We start from the raw sequence: 11,071 nt of genomic DNA, 5'->3' as shown, positions 1-11,071 counted from the left end.
CGCCTACCACCCCCTGTTTTTTTATTTATTTTATTTTATTACATTGCTTCAGTTTACAGAGAACACACACATGTGTAACAATCAGTGTTCGAAGACCTCGCCAGCTCTTCGGAGGCTGGGTGCGTGCCCAAGATACTGGACGCATTTCTTCCCTCTGGACCGCGACACTGAGGCGCTGGAACAGGAAACTGGCCACTCTTGAGTCTTTAGTTTCCCAATAAGGTCCTCTCCCACCTCCCTTAGGAACTTTAGTGCACATTTACCCCAGGCGCCCAGAGTCTCAGAGCCCATCGGCACGTACCTGTAACAACGTTCTAGGTCCCTGTACTTGTTGGTTTTCTGGGTCACCCTGAAGGTGGCTGCCTTACCTCCCTCAGCTGCGCTGTAATGTAGATAAGGATCAGCCAGTGTAGATGCACACGTGTAGTCCCTTACGACCTGTTTACCTTCCCTCCACGGCTGCAGGGTGACTCCATCTGGACGTTTTTGGCTGTTGTCAGGCCTGCACAACTGAGGTTCCCTTTGTGCTGGACACCCAGCTGTAGCCAAACTTCTCTTGATGATGTCATTGACTGCTTCATGTCTTGCAATCTTTTTCCCTGTGTCTTACGACAGATGAGACCATGTCTACCGTATTGGTCTGCCCGTGCATGGCCGCAAACACACCGGTGTTCGGTGGAGATAGGGGCGGCAAGGCGCAGGGCGACACCAATACTAAGAGCTCGATGGTCCAGGCGGGTGCCCAAGGCGGAATTAGGGACTGCCAACAGGAAGTCCCCGGCATGGGGCGCTTGCACAGCTAGAAGACGTGCTCTGTTCTTCCCAGAAGCTGCCTCCAGCAATGATGTGGCGATGTTCTCCACTATGGGGCTATCCCATTTGGCCTGTTTGCAGTCGTTTGGAAAAGTTGGTCGAGGGTGAGAGTTGGCAAGATATTCCCACTGACCGGCTCTGTCCGCGAATTTAGGATCATGAATCCCAATGGAGTCTCTTGGGTATTCAACGTCGAACCAACGCCACTCTTGGATATTGTGCCCATTGGGTAAATAACTTCTATAAAATGAAGCGTTATTATGGAAGGTAATGATAAACATAATACTATTGTCTGTCCTTAAAGTTGTCAAAGAAAATGAAAATATTTGCAATGGAAGAAAACGACGTCTCTTATAGGTTAACTAAAATAAAAGTGCATCATATCCACCATAATTAAATCATACATTTTAAGTTATCATAAATATTAGGTTATTATTAATTTCCGTTGTCTGGGAAAGGAACGTGTACCTAGGCTTATCAAGTCTCCGCCAAGCTGACTACTGTTTCTCTCTGCTTATGCATGTTTTTTTGCCGCCAGTCCTTGCATTTGTCACTTTCACGTCACTGGAGTGCAGAGGAGTTAGGGAGAAATGATTTTTTTTCCTCAAACAAAATTCTCAGGAGGATTGATAAGGCATTATCAAGATAATGTACAGATAAAGACATTTTTTGTATCCTGTGTGGGAACACGAGCAAGGTGTTATTGATAAAAACTGAGTACCCAAATGAGCCACAGAGGCATTAGAAAAAATTTGTTTACTGACAGAGTAGTTAACAAATGGAATGCACTAAGCAGTGATCTGGTGGAGGCAGACTCCATACACAGTTTCAAATGTGGATATGACAGAGATCAATAGGACCAGGAACCTATACGCAAATTGATTGGCAGTTGAGAGGCGGGACCAAAGAGCCGAAGCTTAACACAAGGACAACTATATGAGTACCATGAGACGGGAAATCCCCTCTCTATATAGCGTACAGTTCGCGTTATTCATCAGAAAACCCGCGTGACTCACGAGTTGGCTCCATCGTTATCTTGAGGTTATCTTGAGATGATTTCGGGGCTTTTTAGTGTCCCCGCGGCCCGGTCCTCGACCAGGCCTCCACCCCCAGGAAGCAGCCCGTGACAGCTGACTAACTCCCAGGTACCTATTTACTGCTAGGTAACAGGGGCATTCAGGGTGAAAGAAACTTTGCCCACTTGTTTCTGCCTCGTGCGGGAATCGAACCCGCACCACAGAATTACGAGTCCTGCGCGCTATCCACCAGGCTACGAGGCCCCCCATCGTACTCACCTTAGGGTAAACATGAGTACGGAATGACCAAGAGTGTCCAGATTCACACCCACTTAGCTCCCCATGTTTGTAATACAAGGTTCACAAACACCCAGAAGTGTATTCCTCAATTCTCGGTGTTCATACATGGATAACACATTTTGTTCATGAATTTAGTTCAGGTATAAAGTACACTTGCGGCTTATTAAGGTGTTGTGGTGGTAATAATAATACTCCAGAGGTTAATAAGCCCTTTAGGGTTTACATGTAATCACGCTATTAAGCTTACATAGGGGGGGAAGGGGGGTTGAAACAACAGGTTAGTGCGTTGTGGCCTTATTCTCTATAAATTTAACGTTAATGAGTTAATTTAACATTGAAAAACTGTGTAACTGTCTTATCAAGACTAACCTGCTTAACCAAATAAATTTTTGCGTTCAGTTCCTGAGACCATTATGTGTCTCTGAAACTTTTCCACCACCACTCATAGGATGGGTATGGGGTCCACTACCGCCCACCTGATGGGTATGGGGTCCACTACCGCCCACAGGACTGGCATGGGGTCCACTACCGCCCACCTGATGGGTATGGGGTCCACTACCGCCCACCTGATGGGTATGGGGTCCACTACCGCCCACCTGATGGGTATGGGGTCCACTACCGCCCACAGGACTAGTATGGGGTCCACTACCGCCCACCTGATGGGTATGGGGTCCACTACCGCCCACCTGATGGGTATGGGGTCCACTACCGCCCACAGGACTGGTATGGGGTCCACTACCGCCCACCTGATGGGTATGGGGTCCACTACCGCCCACAGGACTGGTATGGGGTCCACTACCGCCCACCTGATGGGTATGGGGTCCACTACCGCCCACCTGATGGGTATGGGGTCCACTACCGCCCACAGGACTGGTATGGGGTCCACTACCACCCACATGATGGGTATGGGGTCCAATATTGCCCATAGAATTAGTATGGGGGGTCCACTAACCCTCCATAAAATGAACTAAATTAAATTTTTGCTCCTTCAGCTGAAAACATATTAGGTAATTAATTTTCAAACGCAATAATGTTATAAACCCCTGGAACCGCCTACCAGCCGAAGTGGTAAATGGTAAGACACTATTTCAGTTCACAATCCTGATGGGAAAAAATCTTCAGAGACAATGTGGGGACCTTTAACAAGCCGCCGGCTTCCTGGCCCCTGTCAAGGCCACTAGAGAGAAGAGGCCCTCAGGTATATACCTTTCTATCAACATAAACCAATACAATTTTTCGATTTCATCGAAAAAGAGCTATAGAATTTAACCTATTCCAAAATTTGCCTGTTAAAATTTACCTATTCAAATAAAACCCAGGTTTTCCGGTTTAACATTAGTGTATATGTTAATTTGAAAGATTAATTAACGATGACGATTGGGAGTCACAATAACTCCAGTACCATACGTGTCACTGTTCATTGTTGCTTTAAATGATAATTTGAGCAAAGTTTGACTTGACAGTTCTGTTAAACTTTGCACCTCTCCCAGCACGAGGACGTTACATATCATTGATACAGCAAACTGTTGATCAGAGACTACTATGAACAGGTAGTGATAGTGGGAGTGTGTTGGTGTTGGGGTGGGGTTGAGAGTGGGGTTGAGAGTGGGGTTGAGGGAGGGGTTGAGAGTGAGGTTGAGGGTGGGGTTGAGGGAGGGGTTGAGAGTGGGGGTTGAGGGTGGGGTTCAGGGAGGGGTTGAGAGTGGGGTTGAGGGTGGGGTTCAGGGAGGGGTTGAGAATGGGGTTGAGGGAGGGGTTGAGAGTGGGGTTGAGGGTGGGGTTGAGGGAGGGGTTGAGAGTGGGGTTGAGGGTGGGGTTCAGGGAGGGGTTGAGAGTGGGGTTGAGGGTGGGGTTGAGGGAGGGGTTGAGAGTGGGGTTGAGGGTGGGTTTGAAGGAGGGGTTGAGAGTGGGGGTTGAGGGTGGGGTTGAGGGAGGAGTTGAGAGTGGGGTTGAGGGTGGGGTTGAGGGAGGGGTTGAGGGAGGGGTTGAGAGTGGGGTTGAGGGAGGGGTTGAGGGTGGGGTTCAGGGAGGGGTTGAGAGTGGGGTTGAGGGAGGGGTTGAGGGTGGGGTTGAAGGAGGGGTTGAGAGTGGGGTTGAGGGTGGGGTTGAGGGAGGGATTGAGAGTGGGGTTGAGGGTGGGGTTCAGGGAGGGGTTGAGAGTGGGGTTGAGGGTGGGGTTCAGGGAGGGGTTGAGAGTGAGGTTGAGGGTGGGGTTCAGGGAGGGGTTGAGAGTGGGGTTCAGGGTGGGGTTCAGGGAGGGGTTGAGAGTGGGGTTGAGGATGGGGTTGAGGGAGGGGTTGAGAGTGAGGTTGAGGGTGGGGTTGAGGGAGGGGTTGAGAGTGGGGTTGAGGGTGGGGTTGAGGGAGGGGTTGAGAGTGGGGTTGAGGGTGGGTTTGAAGGAGGGGTTGAGAGTGGGGGTTGAGGGTGGGGTTGAGGGAGGGGTTGAGAGTGGGGTTGAGGGTGGGGTTGAGGGAGGGGTTGAGAGTGGGGTTGAGGGAGGTAGTGTTAGTTAGTTTAGTTCATTTATTATGCACCCCATACCCATCTTGTGGGCGGTAGTGGAAAGGGTTACAGAGGCACATAATGGGCTCAGGGACTGAACCCCACAATTCAGGTAGTGGGTGGGGTGGAGTGTGGTTAAATAAGGATGGTGGGGGGGAGGTGGGGGGAGTGGGTGGGGAAGGAATGTGGCAGACGATGGGACAGGGAATATGGGAAGGGGGTGGAGATGAAATGAAGAGATGGAGGATATTGCGATTTTGGCAATATTCTTAATACACAAAAATAAATAAATTTTCAGACCTTTGAGGAGAGTGATTCTGTCCTCTCGGATAAACACCTGTAAACACTTACTTCATTTAAACCTATTTTGAGCCTTTAGGCCGTACTGAGCACCTTCTTCGCCTCTGGGGCAACCAAAATCAATAAGAAATATATAGCTTTCCTTGCCTAATATACGTTTAAAATATTTATCTACATATACACAAAATACAATGTCATTCCCTCTGCAAAGTATGGTGTCTGGCATCTTAGTTTACTGTGTTATCTAAGAGAGTAAAACACCGTAAATAACTCCTGCTAATTCTTGTTTCTCATCAATCACAGAAACATCAATGCAAGACAAATGAGAAAAGATTATCAAAGTAATGAGCGTCAAAAGAAATGTTCTTAAAAGGTGTTGTTGTCGAGGAGCTGAGAGGATGTACAACACTGAACAAACACTCCACAGAAAACGGGGCTTGGCCTTGAGGTGGCAAGATATCTTCTCCCAGGATAACATGTTCATCTCTCAGCCGTGTACAGTCAGTGGTAGCGCTCCCAGCAGCTAGAGCAGAGTGGTCGACACGCAACCACTGACTACTATTCTGGACGACCTACTTTCGAGTAGTGTGGCGTGTGACTTCCATTGCCCCAGGTGATGCTTAAGTTACTTTAAAAAAACCAGTTTGCGAAGTTGTGTCGACTCTTGATCATGTTAAGCTTATTAAGCTTCTGGTTTCACGTGCTTCTCTCTAATTCAGGAGTGAACTTTGGAGTGAATATTATGTTGGCGGTGTTGAGTGTGCAAAGGTTTGTATGTGATGAGTGTATATGTAACTTGATGCTGTTGAATACATGATGAGCTTCGTCATGGTGTGAATGCACGAAACATTTGGTAAGTGCACACACACTCACACACACACACCCACACACACACACACACACACACACACACACACACACACACACACACACACACACACACACACACACACACACATACACACACCAAACGTGACAAAAAATGCTCTAATATTTTAATATAACTTTAATAACAGATGTTTCAAATATTCAGATTCTCTCAAGGTCACGCACTGAAGTGCTATGACGGTGAAGAGAGAATCAGGAGCAAACAAACTGATGAAAATGATAAAGACTCTTGAATATGACTGAAACTACATGTTCCCTCCCCACACAACCCACATGTACCCTCCCACACAACCCACATGTACCCTCCCACACAACCCACATGTACCACACAATCCACATATTTCCTTCCTCATCCCGCTACTCCCTCTCACATTCTCATGCTCATTCCTCACAATCCCTCGCTTCACGAAAATGACATCAGAACACATTCATTTGCTACATACACATGGCAACAGCCAGGCATACGCAGATTCAGCGAAAGGAACTATTGTTGTGAAAACAAGAATCTAGTTTAATGAAGTTAATGAATGACATATGATTTCCCAAAGTCATGCCTTCTTTGCCTGGTAATAGCATAGTAAATTACTGCTTCTTTGGGCCAGTTCGATTCCTCTGTGTAGGACATTACGTTTGATTATATGTCCTTTAACTGGTTTTATCAGGTAACCAATTCAAGAGAGAGATATCTAGTGGTTATCTTATCTCAGTCGCTGTGTGATATGGAGAGTGGCTTCAGACGGTCGTTGATGGTGATATGCCAATGTCCTTCAGAGGTTGTTAGAACGTCGCCACACACACACACACACACACACACACACACACACACACACACACACACACACACACACACACACACACACACACACATGACATGGCTGTCTGAAAGACTTCGATCTCGTCCAAAATTCTTTGCAATGCTAGTTAGGGAAGAAGCGAGGAGACTACAGGACTTACAAGCTGGGGTAACTGGGGAGGTACAGGCAGGGGTACCAACTGGGGGAGGTACAGGCTGGGGTACCAACTAGGGGAGGTACAGGCTGGGGTACCAACTGGGGAAGGTACAGGCTGGGGTACCAACTGGGGGAGGTACAGGCTGGGGTAACTGGGGAGGTGCAGGCTGGGGTACCAACTGGGGAGGTACAGGCTGGGGTACCAACTGGGGAAGGTACAGGCTGGGGTACCAACTGGGGAAGGTACAGGCTGGGGTACCAACTGGGGAAGGTACAGGCTGGGGTACCAACTGGGGGAGGTACAGGCTGGGGTACCAACTGGGGAGGTACAGGCTGGGGTACCAACTGAGGAGGTACAGGCTGGGGTACCAACTGGGGAAGGTACAGGCTGGGGTACCAACTGGGGAAGGTACAGGCTGGGGTACCAACTGGGGGAGGTACAGGCTGGGGTACCAACTGGGGAGGTACAGGCTGGGGTAATAGAAATAGATAGCAATAGAAATGGTAATAGTATAGAAAGAAGAGGGAAGCGAAGCCCTTCAGGTTAGGTACTTGGACACTACTCTTCCTTATTTATGTAAATGTTCTGAAAGCGAACACGGCAATGTTTACAGACGACACGATAATATTTACAGACAACATGGCATTGTTTACACACGATATGACATTGTTTACAAACAACATGGCAGTATTTACAGACGATAAAATAATGAACAGAAGAGTGTCTCTCAATAGTCAGTTTGCCAACATGTATTGTTTCTCACTTGGGAAACTTAAGATTTTTAATTAATATTGTTTGACATAAAGTTTTAATATTCATCATGAAGGCAATTAACCAACAGTAATTCATTTTCTTTTGTCAGATTCAAAAAACAAGAAAATCCGAAATGTCGTCATTTTCTAAGGCAAGAATGCGTATACCAGTGTCACTGAAGGTTGACAGTGAGGGATTCCCGAAGCCCGCGGCCAGTAAGGGTGACATCACCAGACAAGACCAGAGGGACGAGGAGAATGGAGAGATACTGAAGGAGAGAGTCATAACCCTCAGAAGAGGTCACAGAGCTGCTGCTCTTCATAGCCTCTGCTCTAGGACCAACGTGACCCAGCCGTATCACTTGCTGGAAGACCACAAGCGAATTGGATGCTTCCGGATACAGGACTTCACTGATAACAATGGGAAATGGAAACTCAGGTGTGGGGATATGAAGTATCTGCGACCTCCTGATGGGTTCAAGAGTCGTAGTTTCCAGACGTGCCTTAAGCTGGAGGGAGGAGTGCCGGTGAGTTATACCACGACTCGCAAGACCTTCCTTGGGCCTTCTATGGACATCTTATCTACTGAGAACTGCAGAAGAAACCAAATATTCCGTGTGCCTGTCGAAAGCCTTCCTCAGAATCAGACCGAAAAGCCCCTGAGAGACCCAGAAGCCTTTTGTGTAAACATCTGGGAGGAATTCCTGTTTGGGAAATCTATACTGGGCGACAATAAAGAAGAAGATGTTGATGAAGACTCCGGTCCTCTGGGGAAACTTCACGTATTCTTAAGACGATATATGTCAACGTCATGTATAAACATTCTGACGTACGCAATATATTTCGTTATATACTTTGCGTCGTGTTGTTCCTACAACATGTTCTGGCAACTTGGAACGTACATTCTCCTGGCTAGTCACTTGCAGATCCACGAGCGGGCGTACGACAAGAAAATAAAGCTAGAATTCACAGGGAGCAGCTTCCAGGGGCCGGCGTACGTATTCGTCAGGTCGTGGTGCCAACATTGTATTCAGAGAGATACACAAAAAGTAATGATGAGTTTGATGAAGAAGATGAAAGCTGATATAAATGCCTCCGCTTACAGGTAGTTAATTTACAACCTTTACTCGACCGGATTCTTAAATGTATTCGAATCAAAGCAAGGAGATATTGTACCTCATCTTTTGTAATCACATTACGATGTGCATGTTCTGTAATTATATAATATGGATGAAAAACTACGACAGAGAAATAAAAAGAAGATAAATGAGAGGTTTTTTGTTCTTCCGCAAGTTTTCAAAGATTTACTGGGGAATATTGGGAAAGCAAATATATGTAAAAAGACAGATCAGGAGAAGGATAGGCCAGCATAGGCCCGTGTGAGTTGTCCTTAGGATGAAACACGACTTATAATCTCAGACGCTTGATCTCAGTGTTGAATGACTAAACTCATTATTTCATCTTATCAATTGTTCCTACATTTTTGCTCACAATGAATGCAACTCAAAGACCAGTGTTTTAAATATTATCATTTTTTTGTTATTATTTTCTACCACAAACGTGGCCACACATTTACAATGCTAACCAGCATATATACATTTTCTTCTGTTCTCCATAGACAGGGTTAGAGATCAGTTAAACATATAGTTCAGGGATTTATTGAACAATCAACCACAGAAGGTGATTCGGTACTTTTAAAATCCTAAGCTAACCTACATACGTAAATATTATCATTAAGGTTGATTAAACTTAAGTTCACTATGTTCCTGTCCATGAATAATTGTAAAAGAGGCCATTTTTATTATATTATGACAATATTAAGAGAATAGGAGAATGAACGGTGGAGGAAGTAAGGACAAAGAGAAGAAGAAATGGACGATGAAAAGAGAGGAAAAACGTGTTGTAAAGTTGAAGCCGAAGAAGTATAATGCCATACAAGAAGAAGGCTTCGGGAAGCCTTCTCCTCATCTGTGTGACGATCATGGGCTTCGGGAAGCCTTCTCCTCATCTGTGTGATGATCATGGGCTTCGGGAAGCCTTCTCATCATCTGTGTGACGATCATGGGCTTCCGGAAGCCTTCTCCTCATCTGTGTGACGATCATGGGCTTCGGGAAGCCTTCTCCTCATCTGTGTGACGATCATGGGCTTCGGGAAGCCTTCTCATCATCTGTGTGACGATCATGGGCTTCGGGAAGCCTTCTCATCATCTGTGTGACGATCATGGGCTTCGGGAAGCCTTCTCATCATCTGTGTGACGATCATGGGCTTTGGGAAGCCTTCCTAACTTCTGCTTGGCATAATTAAGAAAACTCCAGCCTTAACAAGCCAGTCGAGAGGCGAAATTATTGCTAAATAGTTTCATCTGAAGCTTAGAAATGTAGTTAGGAAACTGACGTCGTTAAATATCTTTACACTACAGCTTTCCCTCTTCTTCTTTAGATACTTAATACTATTAATAATAATAATAATAATAATAATTTTTCTATAATAAACAAATATTAACATATAATATTATATATAAATAATAATATATAATATTCTATAATAAATAATATCAATAATAATAAGTTTTTCTCTGAATGCTCTGTGTTCTTTTCTTTGAGGCTGTGGGTCCCTATAATTGCATCAAAGGTGGTACCCCCTTTTATAATAATAATAATAACTTATTTATATTTTATTTATTTATTTATTAATATTTTGTTTTATTTATTCATATTTTATTTATATATATATATACAAGAAGTTACATTGGGTTTATGAGAGAACATAGCATGATGTGTTTACATTCTTGTAAAGCCACTAGTACGCGTAGCGTTTCGGGCAAGGTTATCTTGAGGTTATCTTGAGATGATTTCGGGGCTTTAGTGTCCCCGCGGCCCGGTCCTCGACCAGGCCTCCACCCCCAGGAAGCAGCCCGTGACAGCTGACTAAGTCCCAGGTACCTATTTACTGCTAGGTAACAGGGGCATTCAGGGTGAAAGAAACTTTTGCCCATTTGTTTCTGCCTCGTGCGGGAATCGAACCCGCGCCACAGAATTACGAGTCCTGCGTGCTATCCACCAGGCTACGAGGCCCCCTTAAGGTGTTGAAACAAAAACCCTCTTAGACTAAAACTTAACACTAATTGAGATTAAAGTATAAATTGTGTTGAAAAAGGGGGAAGGGGGCATGGAATGGCCCACCACTTTATAATTAAATGTAGTTTAATTTTTAATTGTTATTATTAAGTGTATTTGCCTGCCAAAGTCCCTTCGCGTGCCAGAGGGGTGAGGCATTGTACTTTCGCTTACCTATCCGGGTTATAGCCTTGCCAAACTTGTGCTTAACCTGACAGTATTAGAGTGAGAATGGGTACAAATTAGCACCGGCACTCTTAATTAATTTTTGTAATTGATAGATAGCAAAACTTTAGATAGATATTCAATTCAGAGCTCATCTAAACATAGAAAACGTACATGAACAGGAAATAAGAGAAAATGGAAATACTAAAGGACTAACCAAATTATTTTTAGAATAATCCAATTTAATTCGAAAGCCATAATAATACA

General features: G+C 45.2%; 1 protein-coding gene across 2 annotated transcripts; it reads left to right on the top strand.

Annotated features, from left to right (window-relative positions):
* Positions 1-5,387: 5,387 nt before the first annotated feature.
* Positions 5,388-8,792, top strand: LOC123756439 (uncharacterized). 2 transcript variants are annotated; one of them, XM_045739604.2, is made up of 2 exons: positions 5,388-5,544; positions 7,633-8,792. In XM_045739604.2, the coding sequence occupies exon 2, from the start codon at positions 7,657-7,659 to the stop codon at positions 8,629-8,631; it is 975 nt and encodes a 324-aa protein (XP_045595560.1). In that variant the 5' UTR covers positions 5,388-5,544; positions 7,633-7,656; the 3' UTR covers positions 8,632-8,792. The 2 variants fall into 2 exon arrangements, with proteins under 2 accessions (XP_045595560.1, XP_045595562.1); XM_045739606.2 differs by lacking the exon at positions 5,388-5,544 and adding an exon at positions 7,200-7,503.
* Positions 8,793-11,071: the final 2,279 nt, after the last annotated feature.

The sequence above is a fragment of the Procambarus clarkii genome, chromosome 25 (genome assembly GCF_040958095.1).
Source record: "Procambarus clarkii isolate CNS0578487 chromosome 25, FALCON_Pclarkii_2.0, whole genome shotgun sequence".
Taxonomy (NCBI): domain Eukaryota; kingdom Metazoa; phylum Arthropoda; class Malacostraca; order Decapoda; family Cambaridae; genus Procambarus; species Procambarus clarkii.
This window is presented reverse-complemented; position numbering and strand designations above follow the sequence as displayed.

Coding starts and splice junctions, on each gene's coding strand:
- LOC123756439 (XM_045739604.2), top strand. CDS start 7,657: ATGTCGTCATTTTCTAAGGCAAGAATGCGTATACCAGTGTCACTGAAG.